General features: G+C 39.1%; 3 protein-coding genes and 1 long non-coding RNA gene across 9 annotated transcripts in view; 2 read left to right on the plus strand and 2 right to left on the minus strand.

Moving 5' to 3' along the window:
* Positions 1–3,385, plus strand: part of LOC124179896 (elongation of very long chain fatty acids protein AAEL008004) — a 46,958-nt gene extending 43,573 nt beyond the window's left edge. For both annotated transcript variants that reach the window (XM_046564762.1, XM_046564761.1), the window contains exon 6: positions 208–3,385. In XM_046564762.1, the coding sequence (XP_046420718.1) occupies positions 208–402 (195 nt within the window). In that variant the 3' untranslated portion in view covers positions 403–3,385. The remainder of the gene's footprint in view (positions 1–207) is intronic.
* The window catches only part of LOC124179901, a 123,395-nt gene that overhangs the window by 95,487 nt on the left and 7,783 nt on the right, over positions 1–20,125 (plus strand). The gene's annotated exons all lie outside the window — the stretch shown is intronic.
* LOC124179893 (elongation of very long chain fatty acids protein AAEL008004) lies at positions 2,514–7,040 on the minus strand. 3 transcript variants are annotated; one of them, XM_046564752.1, is made up of 6 exons: positions 6,040–7,040; positions 4,711–4,901; positions 4,409–4,495; positions 4,281–4,337; positions 3,739–3,981; positions 2,514–3,644 (listed from the first exon to the last, which is right to left on the minus strand). In XM_046564752.1, the coding sequence occupies exons 1-6, from the start codon at positions 6,098–6,100 to the stop codon at positions 3,486–3,488; spliced, it is 798 nt and encodes a 265-aa protein (XP_046420708.1). In that variant the 5' UTR covers positions 6,101–7,040; the 3' UTR covers positions 2,514–3,485. The 3 variants fall into 3 exon arrangements, with proteins under 3 accessions (XP_046420708.1, XP_046420707.1, XP_046420709.1); XM_046564751.1 differs by lacking the exon at positions 6,040–7,040 and adding an exon at positions 5,736–6,030; XM_046564753.1 differs by lacking the exons at positions 2,514–3,644; positions 6,040–7,040 and adding exons at positions 4,072–4,154; positions 5,736–6,030 and having other exon boundaries at positions 3,804–3,981.
* Positions 14,772–19,718, minus strand: LOC124179897 (elongation of very long chain fatty acids protein 7-like). 3 transcript variants are annotated; one of them, XM_046564763.1, is made up of 6 exons: positions 19,516–19,718; positions 18,409–18,503; positions 17,439–17,629; positions 15,898–15,978; positions 15,408–15,591; positions 14,772–15,327 (listed from the first exon to the last, which is right to left on the minus strand). In XM_046564763.1, the coding sequence occupies exons 2-6, from the start codon at positions 18,467–18,469 to the stop codon at positions 14,993–14,995; spliced, it is 852 nt and encodes a 283-aa protein (XP_046420719.1). In that variant the 5' UTR covers positions 18,470–18,503; positions 19,516–19,718; the 3' UTR covers positions 14,772–14,992. The 3 variants fall into 3 exon arrangements, with proteins under 3 accessions (XP_046420719.1, XP_046420720.1, XP_046420721.1); XM_046564764.1 differs by lacking the exon at positions 19,516–19,718 and adding an exon at positions 17,913–17,950 and having other exon boundaries at positions 18,409–18,619; XM_046564765.1 differs by lacking the exon at positions 18,409–18,503 and having other exon boundaries at positions 19,516–19,717.

Below are 20,125 nucleotides of genomic sequence, written 5' to 3' on the forward strand. Positions count from 1 at the left end.
CCATTTATTTCCAACGATTCAACCCAGCGTTCCAAATAATTTCCAGTGCCTAGTTACGATTTTCCGTGATCAGCATGAAAATCGGTCAGAAAACTCGAAAATTTTTAAAAACATGAACAACGATCGTTGTTGTTATTATTATTGTTATTATTACAGTAGTCGAGAGATTAAGTTTTTCACCCGTTGATATTCGTTCGTTATTCTCAGGGCCAGTTCTGCATCGCCTTCCTTCACAGCCTGCAGCTGCTGATCTACGACTGCGACTATCCGAGGTGGTCGCTGATGATCATTCTCCCGAATGTGACGTTCTTCTACTTACTGTTCGCGGACTTTTACAACAAGGCCTACGACAAGTCGAAGACATCGGAAACTGTGGCGAGTGCGAAGCTTCGCGAGGATTAAGAAAGTCGGAGGGTGACGAACGGCGGTAAAGTCCAGAATGGAAAAACGACGAAGGCCTGATCGAGTATCGACCCAGTTTTTGGCCATCCTTCAAAGGGAGACTGAAAACATTTATTTGGCGCAATGAACGGCTTTCTCGATTTCGAAAAAAAATTGCCTTACACGTAGATCCGGCTTTTTGTATCCTACGAGGACGCCGAATGGCTGGATGAAAAAAAGACGGTTCAACTTATATCGATTGGTTTTGGCTCAACAAGTAGCGCATTTAGCGATCGTATTTGCGTACATAGGTGGATAATCTAAAAATCTAGTTGACACGTCGAATAATTCAACGAAATTTAGCATGCGATTTGTAAACGAAGTTCGGACTGCGATGATATTTGTACCAGGGCTTTGATGCTGTTATTATTAAAAAAATAATGACAGAATTACAGTTCTCAAAATATATCGACGACTGGACGTTATTGGTTCTAATATTCGGTTCACAATTTTTTTTTCTTTTTTTTCTTCAAAGAAGCTGCGTTTACTGACTGAATATTCTCAGTTTGTTTTTCATAATATTTTTCATTTCTGTAGGAATTTTTTATCTCTAGATTTTTAGATTCGCAAACCGGATCAGTAATCTTCCAGTTTACAAGGCTGAAATAGAATCAGGCAAAATTAGAAACGGTCCAATCTTTCTAAATATATCTTCCAACTATCTCGATAAAAGCTTCACTGACGATGTTTCAAAGTGTGCAATTATTGCTCAAACAGATCGTATCTCAAATACGTACATATATACGACTCGGTCGCAGAAAATGTATTCGCGAAATAATTATAATTGAATTTGTACATATAACAGGTTATATACGTTTATCGTTGTTTACGAGTTTGTTAAGTTCTGCGCCAAGAATATGATAGAATATAATTTGATGCGTCTGTCGCTTCCGAAATATAAGCGAGCAAAAAATTTGAGAAGCTTGTATATAACACACAAATTGTAAGATTAAATCGCGTTTAACGTACGTTGGATGTATAGATTTAAAATATTTAACATGTTATTGCTGCCTGCAGAATGATTCAGCAAAGCGATACGTCATCGATATGTGATGAAATTAATAAACGAGAAAAATTTCGCAGACAGTTAGGTACCGTTGAACTTGACGACAAAATTAGCGTACGTAGGCACTGTGTTTTTGTTTTTGTGTCTTTTTTTTTTTTTTTTTTCTTTCAAACGTCGAATATCGTAGGTACTCATAGATACTAGAAGGCACTCGGCGTGCATTTTACAGCTTTAAATATCTTTACGGAAGAGTTGATATCTTTACATATTATTATACATTAATGTAGGCATGTACCATATAATATAATACGATAAATGTATTATACATGAGAGTAATATATATATATATAAACTATAAAATTAGCTGATCAATCGATTAATAAATTCACGATTCAGTCGCTAATTATTACGTATCGTATGCACGGTAGGGTGATTCAAAAAAATCATTGTTTTTTTCGAAAAAAATTGGTAGTGAAGAAACGATTTGAAATTACGAAAAAATAATTCCTGCACGCGGAAAAATTTTTTACTCAAGATTTCGAGGTAGCGCAAGTCAATTTTATGTATTTATTTAAGGTTTTTTTTTTTCGTAAAATTTAGATAAGACCATAATTGCCGGTGTAAATATGTATTTTACGAAGAAACCACAAGATACCTTTTTTGTAGATTTATTCTTAACAAAAAAGCTATCTTGTTAAGTTTGACATAATCCAATTTTTTCAATTTACTCGCCGAGTCTGGAAAAAATGCGTTCTTGAAAAATATCTCATGAAATACTGGATTACGTCAAATTTAACAAGATAGCTTTTTTTGTTAAGAATAAATCGTCTACAAAAAAGGTATCTCGTGGTTTCTTCGTAAAATGTATATTTACACTGGCAATTACGATCTTATCTAAATTTTACGAAAAAAAAGCCTTAAATAAATACGTAAAATCGACTTGCGCTACTTCTAAATCTTGAGTAAAAAAATATTTCGCGTGGAGGCATTATTTTTTCGTCATTTCGAATCGTTTTTTCACTACCACTTTTTTTCGAAAAATATAATGACTTCTTTTGAATCATCCTAATACACAGTCAACCATTTCTTATCCGATAATTGGTGAACTGTATTAATTAGTCTTACTGTTGGTTCGGGTTGAAAATACGAACGAAATGAACAGAGAGAGAGAGAAGCTTTTCTAGCGACTGAATTTAAGGACGGGTTCGAATCTGCAAGACGTGCGATTGTCTGTTTCGCGTTTACGTTAGCGTTAAATTGTTATAGTGTTAAATTTTGTATTATACAATGATTGTACGCATTGTGCGTGTAATTATCGGATTTAAATAAAACGTGTATTGACGAAAATTTTAAACGATACGATCAGTTTATTCATTCGAATTTTATGCTAGGTATTATATTACACGTATATGACTTGATTTATATATTCCATTAGATTACTTCTTAGAAATATTATTGCCATCAAATAAATAGATTAAGATCAAACTTAACGAATAATTAACGATACGCACATCGGCTGATACGAACATTCGCATCTGTTTCATTTGAATCACATTTTTCATTGCAGTAGTTGGAATGCTCACGTTATAATTATAGCGTTGCAAAGATGTAAGAAGCGATTTTCCTTTTCGTCTCTTAAAATGACCTTGCTCGTTATAATTACCGTTCAGATCTTGCCTACCGATGATCCTGACTTATTAACCCCAAGTGAACACATCGAATGATGAATGAAAAATATTGAAATCGATTGGAAATTGTATTCAAACAATTACAACGCTCTTTGAATTTCTTACGCGCATAACGTATTCGACTTTTTACCCGATTATTGTTACATTTATATACGCGGACGGCTTGACGTATTATGCAATAAACTTACGACCTAGGCTTTGTACAATCTATTGAATAGCGGACCGTGTCCAACGGCATCGCGTGCCGCCCCTTTTCAGGCAAAAACATAACCATTCACTGCAGAAATATGCATCGCAAGTAACGGTCCATCGATCTTCCATCGAAAGAAGTCACTGCAAAAGTGAACAATCTAAGCCGTCTTCTTCGTGTAAGATTTTCTGTAAAAGTCGCTGAACAGGTAAATGAATATCGTGACGTTAGTCGCAAAGAAGTAAGTCAGAGCCTTTGGTAGCTTGCAGTCTATCGCCAGGAGGTAAGTAAGGTAGCAAAGCATCACGCCGAACTGAATCTGAAACGACAATGGAGAAAAAGGTGATTGACAACGATCCGTTACCGGTGCGGCTACACCTCGGGGATAACGATCGACGCCGAAATTGACTCACCAGCTGCATCCAGGTCATGTACTTCTTCCACCAGAGGTACTTCCGGTAGGCTGGACCCAGCGCCGCGATCAGGTAGTAGGAGTACATGACAACGTGGACCAAGGAGTTGAGGAAACCGATGACTATGCCCTGCTCACCCGGCAGCAGCTTCAGGTAGCACCAGGAGAACAGCGCGGTTATGGTGTGATGATAGACGTGGAGGAAGGTCACCTGGTTCTGCTTCTTACGGAGGACGAAGAAGACCTGGAAGGAAAATTCGGTCATGTTTACAGACCTTGAAGTTGCAGGTGAAAGCCTGGAAGGTTGAATTTCGCTGCCCAAAGTGAAACGAACGTTTTGCAAAGTTCAGTTGGCGCAGAACGGTACGGATGCGATTTTTGATCCAGGCCAGGTGTTTTTCCCGGTAATGTTATTGTCTGCAGTTTGCGAGTTTAGAGGCAGTTTAGAATGTGGCACTTAAGTGGCTACGGTGCTCGTAAAAGACATCGTCCGTTATGTGTTCCGGAGGTGCTTGAACGTGGATGAGAAAAAAATACACTCACGGTATCGAGGAGCTCGGTGATCTTGGCAAAGAAGTACCACCAGGCACCAGTCGAGAGCTAAAACCATGAGAATAAACGTCAGTGGAACATAGAAACAGTCGACGAGAATGACCTGAGTTGATAGTTACCGCAAGCTGAAGCGGGTTGTTCACCACTTTTTCATCGTGGCTGCATCCTTCAACGATAATCAACTGCAACAGGTCGACTTGGAACGTCTGCGGAAATATAAACACAAGTTACACGAGTTGCGTAGTGAACTAATGATGAAAAAATCTCTGCTTCTGCTTCTCACTCCTTTTTGTTTCGCCTTAGTGAATAGGTAGAATACGGCGAGAAGAAGAAAGAAATGGAGGCTAGAACGGACTCGAATTTGCGTAAATTACAACGTCTCTCGCATACATTCACCGGTCATTACTCATGTCTGTCTCACCAGGGAACACAGCCACAGGCTGAAGATCACTTGAGCACCGTTGTAGAGGATCATGAGATTTTTAAGCTCGTACGCCGGCCGGTTCGCCATGATCTTCGGGCCCACCTTCAGAACGAAGGTCAGATACAAGGCAAGGATGCCAAGGATCGGACCCGGGGACCCCATCAGAAGCCACGTGTCTACCATTGGATCTGGAAGGATGTTTCATTCGGTAACAGTGAGCAAAAGGCGACAATGGACAAATGGAAAGGTGGTCTTCTGACTTCTTGTTCTTTTCTCTTATCTTTGTCGTCGGAGAATTCACCCGAGAAGTAACGTTAAGACACGAGAGATGCCATCTCGGCACGCTTTACTAGTCGAACGTTGCGTACGCACAGCGATTACCGAATAAGTATAAGTGAAAATCATGTACGTACACGGATGTGTGAAGCAAATTAGTGATTGATGACGGGTTCCCTGAACTTGAAACTCACGTTGCTTAGGTCACTTATGCAATGAAAAAAGAACGTTCGCAGGTACATCCGGATATCTGGCACGTTTGCTCAATAAATTTTGACTCAATGGGATTCCTCTTTTGCATGCACTCGAGGAAGTCGGACGTTTGTGTTCAAAGGATGTTCCATCGATCCTGGATATATCGATGGTCAGGTTAAAACGGAAACGAGAAGAAGCAGACCATCCGGATTGGGCAAATAGAAATGGAAACTAAATAAAACTAAATGAAGATGCGGTAGAGAAGAATGGGGTAAAGTCTGATGGGACCAGAAGAAAAAGGAGGCTATTCGCTGATTTCCATTCAGGACTAAGCCACGGTTATTCGAAATTCTGGGACTGCAATTTTTTGCTCCATATGAAAATTAGATGGATTTTCATCGGTGATCCGTGCTGGAGTTCCACCGTTATAACCTTGCCTACCGTACGTGACAAGCGAAAATTGATGAGAAAGCGAAAGTGAAATAATTCGATACCGCTTCGTGACGTAACGTGAATATTACTATAACCGACACGGTTATCGTTATAATTACTCGAGCTGGTTGTGGGCCGATGTGGCGCGACACGAAAAAAACATATGTCGATATGACGATCGACGGTAGCCGTGAAGGTGACGGAGCGGCGACTGCACCGTGTGCAACAATTGCAATAAGTGGAACAATTAAGTCCAAGCAAACTCCATGCGTCGGACAAGAATGTGCTTATACTGGTGGAACGCGATAATTGGTAATTAAGAACGGGCAGGTCGGAACTACGTGACTGACTTGTAATCGACAGTACGAGTAACGTTGGAGAGCAAGGAGCGTGATAAGACGGACTGATCATTGCGGTACTCACCCTTATTCGATTCGAGTATGTCATTGTAGTTGCTGACCACCTTGCGTATCAGGCTCGCCATTTCGATGGTACCGTGGTACTTGGTCAAATGGTCACCTGGACAAATGGACTCCCAAGCCGACGATGACTCTGAAGAGTCGGTCCAAGCAGCGTGGCTTTGTCCGGGTGGTAAATTATTCCGAATGTCAGAGACTGGGATGATCCTATTTTCCGAAAGTCCGTCGATGACTCCCAGTTCAGTACATCCTCGACAAGGACGGCTAGGCTTTCAGGTCTCTGGCTGCACTCGCTCACCTTCTCACCACAACGGTCTGACCGACAATGAATGACGCGCTGCTCAAGTACTTCGAACCACAATCGGGGGGTGATGGCGGATGCTTGCCTAGCTAACTTTGGTACGTCTGACCCAAAAATCTGTTTGCCGGGTGGCTATATAGCCCGCGGAACCGCGGCTCGGCCAATCGCTGGTCAATCCAAGGCCCAAGGATAAGCGGTCTCGACCATCGATCTTTGAACCGATTGGGGCCATCCCTGGGACTCATCTAGCAGATTTCTCAAAGCCGGGAAGTGACTGACGAATGATCGCGGTTTTTAGAACTAGACAACGCGTCATTTGTCTAAAAATGGTTATATTTCTCATATCGATTCGAATGTTTTTGTCTTTTTGAATAAATCAAGTCGTCCGGTGACCGTTCGGGTTTTTACCGCAAAATCACGAAATTTTTTGTAACCGGGCTGATTTCTCAGATATTTGGGATTTCCGAGCTGTTGTGATCACGCTGGGAAATTTCGTTGCTCGAAGGTCTCTCAACCACTGGGATTTTTTCAATTGCTCACACGCCTCGGCCCCTTGAAGCGGACTCTACTTATCGCCGCAGCGAGAGTACGATAGACGGGCCCCAAAAGTTCGCCGATTAACTCAACATCCGGTTACTTTCCCCACGATTTTCGGACGATTTATCGACGGCTTAAACGTCTCTGACACCTTTCAGGTTACAGCTGGGAAGCAGCGGTTAGCAAGGCCGACTTTTATATCAAATCGGCGACTGAACGGGAGGCGAAATGTTTCGGAGACCTTGACATTTGGTGGTCAATGTTTGTGGTCGAAAATATCGAACGACTTGAGAAAGAGTTGGGTAAAAAAAAAAAAAAAAAGAAAAGAAATAAAAAACTACGTTTCGGAAAAGATTTGAAAGTTGCGAAAATCTTCCGTTCTATTCCACACGCCGACGGCACTCCAGGATATCGCTCGCTCTGATCGTTGTCCAAATATACGCATTAGGTAACTGTGTGAATAGCTGACGGTACGTAAAATTGCTCAGAGAATGCGTAATATTGACAATGGGACAACAATCACCGATGCGAACGTAAACGTTTCGGCGAGCAGAGGAAGTGAAATTAGAATTCATTATTGCACGCGTTTGCCGATCGTGCGATCCTGCGTCTGGTCCACTGATTTCGACAATTTTCGTACCAGTAAAAATATGCGACATTTTGAACGACGCCAGGGTGACTGAAACTTATTGCGGTCAAGATCGGTCCTTGATCATTCCGCGACACGGTGCCGAATCGTATTGCGTATAATTTGAAATTAAAAAACTATCCACCGCATTGCGATTGTAACTCTCACGTGTTATGTCACGGAATACGATTAGGCTGGCAAATAAATTCTGAGAACATTGATGTTTCGCACGCTGTGCGGTTTTCGTGTCTGGCGAAAAGTCGTTTGGCGGGGAAAACTTCGTTTCTTTTTTTTCGGCAAATTCATTGCTCGAAAGCGTTTTCAATGTTTTGTATTTTTCTGTGATCAACGATCTTTACACAAATACGACGCGTGATCTGGAACCAAAATATCAACGACTATGGTCGGTTGATTATACCTACGTATAAGATACATTCGTGTCATTCATTATCTAGATGAAGATTAGAGTACTCGTATACAAATTTATCTATATAAGAGGTAACGTAGTTGCATCCCATGCATTTAACTTTATAAAAGAAAAGGTTATTGTAATTTTCATTGTGATTCGTAATCAATCAAGAATGGAAAATTGTTGATTTTATGATATATCCTATACAGTGTGGCGCTAAGAAATATTATTCCTGCGAGTAATATTTTGTCGAGGCAAAAAAAAAAAAAAAAAAATTTGGTTGGATCAAGTCAAATTTAAGATAAAGCAACGAAACATTTTCTTCACCACCCACAAAACATCGACTATTTAATTCAAACAGCCCCTTTTGTCAGTAATCGTCGAGCGAAACGAGTTTCTTCGAGGAAAGACGTTTTCACTGAAATATTTATTTTCCCAAAATGGCATCAGAGTCTTGACTTCGAACCGTGTCGCATAAGCTTGTCTCTGCGCAAGTAGTTTGTCTTATCGGTTTGCCATAAAAAAGATGAAGATAAGCGTCGGATTAATCTAGATAAAGATGAAAGATGAACTTGACACACATCATCTCTACGTTAAGACAAGACTCTAGGTTAGGCGGAAAAATAGAATGCGAATAATGCCTGTTTGGCAGGGGAATTTTTTTTTTTTTTTTTTTTTTCGTCTCTTAGAACAGGCATGTTGGAAACTAGTTGCGCGCGGCGTCACGACCTCAGAATTATCGTTAATTTGCTAATATACATATCAGTCGGCTCTGGCAGCAGACCTGTATTTTTATTTAACGACAAAATGGTAATATTATGCCGTGGCTCTCTCTCGTTTGCCATGAATAAAGATTAAAGGATTTGCCCGAGGAGGAGAGCGTGAACCGATGCACGCGGAAAGGCCGAGTTGTGCAATTTTTCGACTCGTAATGCGCCTTCGTATGCGCGTGTGTAAAATACGCCACCTTTTGTTCCCATGTCGGGTGAACTTTGTTTCGTCAAAGCGCGTAAATTACACGGATATCTGAGGACTGTTTCTTTGAAACGCGGTCGAATTGCAAATGCCGGAATCGGTAACTCGAGTTGTCGATTTCTGGTCGTATTATTGATGGTCGAGTGAACAGCTGATGGTTTTTGGCTGCAGAACGAGGTCTCGACTCCGGCGACGGTCATTAGGCTAAAAATAATCGATGCATCGATTGATCGATTATTTCGTTTTTTTTTTTTTTTTTTTTTTTTTTTTTTTTTTTTTTTTTTTTTTTTAACAGTACGTTTGAAAACAAAATTTTGTAAATTTCAGTACATCGTTTTAATGGGGAAAAAGTTTTTTTTCATAATTTACAGTTTCGTTCGAAATATATTTCAAATTCGGGGGGAGATTATTCATTTTTCCATCACTTGTTATTTCAAATAGTTATCTTAGTAAGTAAAACAATGATAATAATTGATACTCCGATGGGAGTGATAAAACAAAAAGCGATTGCAAGGAAAAACAATCGAGTCGGTTGATTAATCGAGTTTGAAAAATAATTGATTTTATCGAAAATCGATTATTTTTGGTCGTTCTTACTCAGCTTTTAGAAATTCCGAAGTCCAGCGAAAAGCGAACGGATCATGCGATTCGAAAACTTGTAAGATTGAAACTGGCGGGTTCGACGTTGCATCCTTGCTTACCTTGCGCGACGGTTGAACTCTTTCTGACATTGTCGAATTGCCGATCGGCAATATTGCTGATTGTTGAAATCCGGGCATCACATATTTATTCACTAATACCGCATATAATGTGTCTAGTCAAACAGTAACCAGATTTTTTCAACGGCAAGTGACCTTCTCATCTCGTAAGATTGATTTTTATAACTCATTTACGAGTCACCAATTTTCCGAAATCCTTCGATATACGTACGTGAGAGTAAGAGACATGCGATTTGGCCAATTTCCGTAAAAAATGCAAATTATTCGCTGGATATATGCGCAATTAACAGACAACTTTTTAACAAATGTTTGAACTGTATCCGAATTCTGGTTCCGAACATAATTAATAATATGAGAGCCTCCGTCAGTTGGGATTGAATGACGGAAAATATTGACAATTTGCTACCGTCGTAAAATTTAAGAATACAAAAATTTGTGTTGCAAATTTTTTCTAAGGGGCTATTCATAAGCGACGTCACATGAATTTCATAGTTTCTGATCCAGCCCCCCTTCCCTTCCCTTGTCCTTGTTAGAAGTAATCGCATTCATGCGACCTTCCCTGTTGTGACCTCATTCATTTGGCAATTAGCGATTTTTAATTTACAACTTTATTAAAACAGCACTTTTAATATTCTCGTTGTTTTTTAATATTTTCAAGTGACGTGACGATTTGGAACAACACTTTGTGAACGTAATTAACGGATGACTTTAAAGCCAGATTTTTTATATTTTACAATATAACCTCAAGGAAATTTTTCTCAACTCATAAGTTACAACAAAATTTCGAACAAAATTTCACTCGATTAGAATGAATATAAAACATAATTAAAAAACGCGACCGGCTAACGTAATAGTTATAAACACACGGCCCTCACCCAACATTGTCCACTAGACGATTATACGTACATTTACAAAATCACACTAAATTTGTAACCTATCAAGCAATTAGCACAAATTTTGACGATAAAATTGAAAGAGAGAGGACATTTGAATTGGAATTGGAATTAGAATTAGAATTAGACTGTATTTAATTACACGTCCCCGAAAGGCAGAATGAAAAGTTAAGATGGTACGTAATAAAATAAAATAGGGAGAAAGAGAAAGGAGACACATAAATTAACCATTAGTTTTTCTAACCTTACATCAGTCTTGAACAACACCTGCGACGCATTGAAATGCACGACTATAATATTTTAACGAAAATTTTGCTCGTTACCGAGGTTAGATGTTACAAATCATTGGCGACTACTGTAAAACTCATTAAATTTTTCTGGCTTCTGTCTTTCCTTTCCATTTTGAATGTCATCGTGTGAATTTTTGATGATGCTAATACAGAAGAAATGCCAGACAATTACTTTTATTGTATTTCCGAGATTTTTAAAAATTCAATTCAATTTTTTTAGGTAGTGTCCTTCCCCCCTTCCTTCTTCGTCACCGTCTTGACTCCCGCCAACCTAAATGCATGCGATAGTTGTAGGATTTTCTCCTCTTTTCGTTTTAAGTCAATAATGCGACCAGAATTGAGTCGGGAGTAAAGTGCATTATGTACCAAGGGAATAAAAGTGGATTATTCCCTTGTTGCGTAATGTACTATTACTACTCATGCGTCTGGAACAACATAAGATCTCTATTTTTCTTTTTCGCGTCATCAATTGATTGAAATGTTTATTATCATAGCTATAAAACCGAAAAACACGTTTGATATTCGTGCAACGTTTGAAAAATATTTCTTTTATCCATTCAACTGCCGTCAATGTTTTTAGTTGTCTCAGGTGAATATTTAATTTTGAAAACACGTGTTTCAATTTTTTTCAGATCAAGGAATCCGATTACGGCTATACAAAGTTAAATTTTTCGCGCATTCATACAGTTTTCAGCCCTTGGAGTTGACAAATTTTTTATCATATTCTCAAATGGCGTCATAGAACAAATTATAATTTTCTTTTCTCGTGACGGATTTTTCTTTCAAAAGAACACCGAGTTATACTATTTTTGTGTCCAGGTATACAATTTTAAGATTACCAAGTCAATGTGGCTTATTATACGGTATAACTATGGCATATTAGGAAAATATAAGCACGGTACGAGCGCGTTTGACGCCGCTATGAGGCTTTGGCGAGTAAGTATTCAATACCATGCATTAGTAATATTAACTCCTGAGGTGAAAATTGAGATTATCAAAGTATGATAATTAATGCAAATTATTCAGAACGACGCTAAAATTATCTGAAGATTGAAGTATCGTCTTCTGTACGTAAAACTTGACTACTATTTTATCTTATATCTACTACTTTACATTGTATAACGCTTCTTAATTCTATTATCCTCTGCGTTCAATTATTAAAAACGGCAAGTCAAGCGTAAAATATTAACTTTAAAGAATCTTGGAAACATCGTAATTTTCAAATTTCCTAGATGGCTTTTATTCCACTGGGTATTTTTTTTTTATTGAGGATAGACACGGTTCTGAAGAGTAGAAGTTGCAAAAAAAAAAAAAAGAAAAGAATGCAATATTGATAATTCCGGAAATTGAACTAATTACAGGCTATAAAAATTAAATAAAAAAAAATCATTATCAATCGTCATTGAATTGTCATAGCTTATAAGTGGAATGAAATGCACTAATTCTTTCGGCTTCAATCGCCTTATTTCTTATCCTCTTTCTTCTTACGATTAATTTTAATTACCCACGCATAAATTTCAACAAATTGATAACGTTTCCGTGACGACGACCGCTGGACGGCGTTAATATTACATATGACGTACGTTACGACGCGTTAATATGTATCATTTATCGTTACCTACTTTCATTCAACTATAACTCCAAGTTGCGCAAAGACCATCATTATATTGTAATACGGACGAGCTACCCCTTGAAAAATTCTGTTCGATGTAACGCCGGTCAGGTTTATTTTGGGCACTCAGCATCATGACGGGTTGTAGACTTTAAAATTTAGATCATCGATAATGGAAAAGAGCTGACCACGGAAACGACAGACTGCAACGAATGACGAATGCGCTTGACCACCGATCTTTGGATATTAATAAATGTGCCTCTTAGCGATAGGCATCGGTATATTTAGAATATTGAAGTTATTTTGAAAGGTTTTTGAAAGGAGTCTTGACGGCAAAGCGCCTCTGGACAGAGTTTCTAAGACTTGTATAATTTCGGCAAAGCGCTGAATTATTAAACACCGAAGCACGACTTTAACTTCCTTGGAATAAAGCATAGACAAACATAGAACCGGAGCAGTACGTATAAATACTGTTGAATAAATTTATCGTATCTTATTAAATTTTCTCGATTTTATTCTCTTAACGATGATCCTTTCATTTTTTTTTTTAAATTTTGTTGAACGAGTCTGTCTATTTTCCTCTCAGACAGAGTCAATTTGAAATTCCCTCTAGAATTTCGGTCAGTATAGCAGACGGTAAGGGAGATCTCTGCAAAATGATCGGCGCTGGCTTAAAACTGACGATTTCGACGATGTTGGAAACATTACAACTGGTATATTTCGGCTCTCCGAGCATCGATCGTATTGATACAAGGCTTAAATAAAAGCTCTTAAAATCTAGAAACGTAGAAAATTTGTTATACGTAGAATTTCATCGTGAGAGGGAAGAAATATGTGATAATATTTTTATCGCGTAGGCCAAAGGCTTCTCTTTGCTGTAAAAGATACGCGCGTCGACTCTCGCGCGTTTTATTTAATTTTTTTATTGAACTTGGCGCGATCAAATGCGAGAATGACTCCGAATCTCTCACATCGGCTGTAACGCCAGTCATTGGCGCATAGTTCGTGAAGAATCGAACTCGCATTTTGTATCGAACCGCCAACACGGTTACAGGAAAGGGAAAGCATTAATGAAAATTACTCTAAATTGACTTCAGATGAATAGAAAAATTTAAACGAAGTTTTGTCTTACGCAACAACAACGCCAGCAAATGTATTTCTGTAATTCAATTAACGTTCATTGCTGGAATACGTTTCCTGGCATTATTCTAACATGAAATAAAAAACTTTTACCGTATTTTTATTCGTTATTGCATGTAGAATGGCGTTGTCACTGGCTTTTTAGTGATGTTTCATTCATCCTCTTAAGATTCTCTCATTGGACATAACGTTCAGGTGTGAAAAAATGAACCAATTATAAGGAAGGCAGAGCGTCAAGAAAGAAAAGAGACGATCGCACCTTATTGCTTTTTGTAAATTACCAGTAATTAACACATACGCATACACATACTTAAGGGCTGCGCGAGGGAGCCAGGCAGAATTCGAGTAATTGACATTGAGCTGACGCAAATATTTGCCAATATAGTCAAATAGACGCGGTGCCGTGAAAAAAAAACCCTCTCTCTCAGTCATCTTTTTTGATATTTTTAACAAATTATCCGGAAATCTGGTTCGTCTGACGACAGCGATGGTAAAGGCAACGGTACAGCCGTAAAGGGGATGAAAAAAAGTACGAAACCCACGGTGCATTAGCCATATCCAATTCCGAAAACGAGCCAAACGTTCGAATAAATTATGAACAATGTTGAGACGATACATTGAATCTTGTCAACGCTGCAGCGATGTATATTTTTTAGGTTACTGACGGTTGGTCAAAAATTATTAACCGTTCGGTGTTTGCCTGAACAATGAATAGCCGTGAAGTCATTATACTGCATGTTAGTGAAAAACCGTTTTCAATTCAATTTATTCGTCGTTCCACATACTGGAATTGTTTAATTTTTCACCTACAATGATACATGTATGTATATCGTTACCTATAACGTAGGTATACTGATATATATACATATATAAAGGGTGAGTTTCTAACGAGTGCATGGTCCGACGTTTACTAAAATTTAACGCGCACGCGCTACAATTCGAAAACAGTTGTTTGCCAGGGCTACCAACCGTCGTAAATTCAGACGACATGACAGTTCGCCGCGATTTATATAACCTCAAAAATTTTCATAAATTTCGGTATCGAATACAACTGCCAGCGACAACTGTGAAAATTTTTGAGACTACGTTCAATGACGGTTGTTTTCCCCGGCAAACAATTGCTCTTGAATTTTAAGGTATGAGCATTAGATAAAGTATAACAGAGGACCGTACGTTTAGTCGTTAGCGATTCTCTCTATAGATGTATCACTGGAAAAGAAATTGTGTCTTGGTTGTGCATATTCGTCAATGTTATTATTAAATTCACATTCATTCACATTTGCATTGGTTGTACAATATCTTTTCAGTTTTATCATTTTGTTTCTGTATTTGGTATTTGATTTTAATCATTATGTCGACAAATTAATGACTACGTACTCAGTTTCTGAAACAAGGCGAGGATGACGTTTATATATAGACATACTAGGATGAGTCTCGGAGATTTTGCTCCGAGCTAGTTGAACTTGTCGTTGGGAATGCTCTTTTTCTTCGAGACGCCGTTCTGTTCCGGGTATTTCTTGGCAGCCGGTTTCTTCACATAAGTCTTGTAGTAAAAGTCACCGAATAGCACGATCATGAATAGGTTTTGCGGTACGAAAATTAACGCCGTCCACCTTGGGTATCCGCAGTCCTTAACCCACATCAGCTGCAGGAAGTGAAACAGTATAATGACGAACTGTATCAGCTGCAGTTGCGTTATGTGCTTTTTCCACCACGGCTTGCTGGTCTTCATTGATGTTACGAGGTAATGCGAGTACATTATTATGTGCACGAAGGAATTCACCACTCCTGGAAATATCGGGCATATGGAAAGAGGGGGTCAGTTTCATTGTAAAACCAAATGTAAAAAGGAGAGAAGCAAAACCCACCTAAAAAGGTTCCGTGTCCGCCTGGCAGGAACTTGACCCCAGCCCATGTACCTATCACCATTCCGGCGTGGTGGTAAACGTGAAGAAACGATATTTGGCTCTGCTTTTTCCGTAAGACGAAAAACACAGTGTCCAACAAGTCTATTAACTTCACTATGAAGTAGAGCCATACAGTCGCTGCGATCTGTTAAAAAAAAAAGAAAAATAAAAAACGTGTGTTCTTTGGTGTACAATTTATCCTTTCCGATCGAGAAGTACAACATAATCATATAAATGCATTTTTTATTATCAAAGCAGTGAAAATTGTTGAATCAAAGGTTTAGAAAGCTCTTGTTAAAGTTTCAAAACTTTTCAGATTGCACACTGTTTCAGAATCGTTGCACTCGCAAACGAGATCTGTGAAATTCATAGACCTTACGGATTTTCAAACCTCTTGTTGTTTGACGTGAGACAAGTTATTTTCTTTCTCGTTTTCAAACTAAAAGGGTACCTCGATTGCTTTCGGTGTCTTCGAATAGTCGACGGGTTCACAGACGTAACTGTATTCCCAGAGCCAGGCAAGAGTGAGTGCCTGAAAAAGGAAAAAATTTGAAAAAGTGGGAACGCAAAAGCTGGGAAAACCGATGTAACCTGAGTTGTATACTCGGTTACTGTGTAAAGTAAAACCGCCTGCGGTCAGGCAATCCGGAGTACGTTTTGCTATAATCCGCCTGCGTGTATGCAATTCGAAATACATTTTGCCAAGGGCCGCCTGCGTTTATGCAAGTCAGGATAAATTTCGTAAATCAATATCTGTCTCATGACCAATAGTCAACTATGAGACAATTGATGTCAGTCGGTAAAATTTAACGTCAGTCGTCCGAATGTAGACTGATTCGCTCTTTGTTAAATTACCCTTGAGACGTTCTTACGAATAACTTGGTATCGTGAAGTTTACGGATTGGATAATACGCCTGGTAACTGTCAACCAAGCATACACGCATGTATGCGAAGCTCGTCCAAGTAAGGAGTGTGACTGGCAAACGTCGAGCTTGCCAGCTTTAATCTGCGCGAAAGAAACAACAGGAAATTCTTATGCGAAACCGTGAACTCTTCGTTATTATTATTGTTTTCTTTTTGGACAAAGCGGTTATAATTCGTTGTATACGTAATACTTAAACGTGTAAGCATTGCGCGGTTATAAGGTCAAAAACTGAAAATTAAAGAAAGCAAAAAAGTTTTTATACAACGCGTTCTTCGACGCGTGTATTCCGTGAACAGAGTATCCGTTTCTATGACGGTCGAGTGAGTATGCGAATGCGCATGCGCGGAATACTGAAAAGATCAGTTTTAAATCCTAGGAGTTGAGAGTATTATTTTTCGTACTGCGCGCATGCGCTGTCGCGAACAAATCTGACATAACGCGATCCTAACCTCGATTTCGTGCTTTGTGAAAAAACGCATAACATATTCTCGTTATCTAACGAATCGTGTACAACAAGGAGGCAACGGTCTTTTCGCGTATTTGCAAAATTCGTCTACTACTCGTATTGCAAACTTACGCTCGGCCCGAAAAGATGGAGTCTGCTTCCTCGTTACACAATATACGATTTTCTGTCCTTTTTTAGGGTCCCGTACCTCAAAAAGTAAAAACGGAATCCTTATGGGATTACTTCGTTGTCCATCCGTCCTTCTGTCAAGACCCTTTTTCTTAGGAACGGGTAGAGGTATCAAATTGAAATTAATATCAAATACTCAGATCTACGGTCCCTTGAAGGTGTGAAAAATTCACGCTTCTAAGTCAACGCAATCGAAAGATACGGAAATTTATGTCACATATTGAAATTTGGAGAGAAGCAAGGTCTTACAGCACAAGTAACGGAAAAAGTCGTAAAATAGTTAACTTGTTGTTACATCACATAAAAAAAAAAAAATTTAGTTAGTACGGAACCCTCGGGGCGCGAGTTTTATTCGCACTTGTTTAGTTTTTTTTTTTTTTTTTGTAGAATTGATCTGACTTTCTTTTGTTTTGTTAAGTTTTAGCATATTTACCTTGTAAAGCAGGTATGCTGACACTAATATTTGTACGACGTTGTATATTTGCATCACTTTGTCCAGGTTGAACGGTTTCCTGTCCTTCATCAACCTCGGTCCGAGGGACAGCACGAAATGAATATAGCAAAACATCAAGCCCAGGATAGGCCAAGGTGACCCAATGAGAAACCATGACTGCGTTCTTGGATCTTTGGAGAAAATTTATGGAAGATAAAAAGAAGAAGAAGACAAAATCCTCAACTTGGGTACAAATTTAGTAAATTCTAAAACAATTCAATTCTAAATTCAAATTTCTATAGCATCACGATGAAAAGCTACGCTGCTAATTTCTCATCTTATCGTTACTATCATTGTCGTAATTTTTTACTCATCACTCAGTGATCCTCACTTCCGGTAATTGAACAAGAATTTGTCGTGAATATGTTTGATCGGAATTTTCATGCTTCCTGCAAGAAAGGTTTTCATACCCACCTTCGTTTTAGACTACGGTTTATCCCTCCCCCGGATATCTGTAAATTAAAAACAAGATTTTCTATCAATCACAAGAAGGTTGCCTCTATCGACTTTGGAAATTCATAAAAATACGTCTCCAAGTTCTGTTTGAAACGATGAACAGAAGCGGATGAAAAACAATCGGAAATCAGAAGTTTCAGTGCAACTAATAACTTGACAAAAATCAATTTCACTGGTCGATAGAGGCCGCATCTTTTCGTACGATCGGATAGAATGTCTTGTTTTTATTTTTCTTACATCGACAGGAAAATCTGAAAAGCTGTGTTGTTTTAAAAAAAAAAGTACGATATATTTATCATTGACAAAACCGCCGCCCGGTTAATCGACGAACGCGATCCGCGAATCAGGATTCTTGTTTATGTTTTTTTTTCCTTCTTCTATCTATCACTATGGTCAAACAATCTCTATCGCTGTCGAACGAAACCACCAACCAATAATCATGCATTATAATTACCTGCCAGTTCAACATTGAACGCGTGATAGCCGTTCAATAAGGCTCTGATGATGGCTGCCATTTTTCAGTATCACACTCCCAACACCGAACATACACTGAAGAAATGAATAACAATCGAATTTTCGAATGATGAGAACAATCGTTGCGAGAAAAAGTGAACAAAAACACGCGCACGCGCACATAAAGAAAAAGAACTGTCAAAACATGAAAAAAAGAAAAAGATATAGAAAAAAAAAGGGGATAAACAATACGGAACGAACGCCGAAGTCTTTGGCTGTTTCGATTTTTACTAATTTTCATTCGGCGAAACAGACGCGTCGTTGCTTCGATCCTCAGCAGTATGCTTTTCTCGTTCTGTATCACTTTTTCAGATTTCGAAGTAGGAGAGAGAGAGAGAGAGAGAGAGAGAGAGTCAGAGGAAGAGAGGGATAGAGAGAGAGAGAGGGAGCAAGTAAATCATTAAAATCCGACGCGACAGGTGCGATTGACGTTTCCGTTTTTTAAAAAAAATCCCTCCAGACCCACCCAACCGCCGCGAAGTGTTCGACAAGACTGAGGTGTCGTTTAGCCTGGAGAAAATGAAGTGACCATTGTGTTTACAGCGATTTAAAATTATGCGCGTACTCGAATGCACGGATTAATGACCGTCCGGGATTTGCCGATCGTTTAGCCCGGGAATAGAAGCTTGCGTTTAATACCGTTCTGGGACACGTAATCGGTACGTCGAGCTTCGATGATCCAGCCCCAGACGATCTATCCGCGAGTCATGATGATAAACGGAATCGATCGGAGAGGGGAATTCGCATGTAAATCTCTATCTACGCACGTGCGACGCGATCTATCGATCATCGGCGCGGGAGATCGTGACCATTAACGGGTAAGTTTTGTCAACGTCGTACGTTATTTGTTTCCAGGCTCTCTCCTGATTATAATATTTTAATCGCGTCGGTATAAGCAGCGAATTTACAATAAATCAACGAAATTTCGACGTAATGCGCGACTCATCGTACACAAGCATCATCCGCTGACGTTGAGGAAATTTTCCAGCGTCGTTTGTTTTTTTTTTTTTTTTTATTTTAACATTACTTATGTGCATTTTTTTCTTGCCTATAAATCGATTTTCGGACTGTTGCTTCCTTCTCGTTGACAATGAGTCGGCGGTCTGCAATCGGGGTGCGGAAAATATCTCGCGAGTCGAGCAACGATCGCAAAATTATCGTGTCACAACTATTAGAATTCGCGTTTATGCGGATCGTTCAGACGGCAGGTGACAGTTCGTACGACTATAACTCACGAGCGATTAATGACTGTTGAAAAATTAAATTCACACACTTCGGCGACGCTCTTGCCGAACGATTTCCCCTGGAAGGGCTACCGGCCACATCGGCGTAACAATCGAATCGGAATTAATTACAATTTGTGCCGTGTTGACGCGTGGATTTTATGTAAGGATGCTCGCTGAAACTTCTTCAAGGTTCGATAGTTTTCACAGCGCAACGCGCCTCGGCGGAAAAGTATTTTCTTTTTTTGTACAGTTTTTTTATTTCTCATAATCATCTATTTTTCCAAGCTAAGTTCCTCCTCGCTCCAGTTTCCGGTAACTCGTTACGAAATACGTTATTCTTTAACGACCTTCGTCCCCTGTTTTCCCTTTTCACAATCTCATGGAAATTGCATCGTTTTAAGAAACAAATGTTACAGTTGAATTGTTGGAGTG

This window comes from Neodiprion fabricii, chromosome 4, assembly GCF_021155785.1.
Source record: "Neodiprion fabricii isolate iyNeoFabr1 chromosome 4, iyNeoFabr1.1, whole genome shotgun sequence".
NCBI classification, from domain to species: domain Eukaryota; kingdom Metazoa; phylum Arthropoda; class Insecta; order Hymenoptera; family Diprionidae; genus Neodiprion; species Neodiprion fabricii.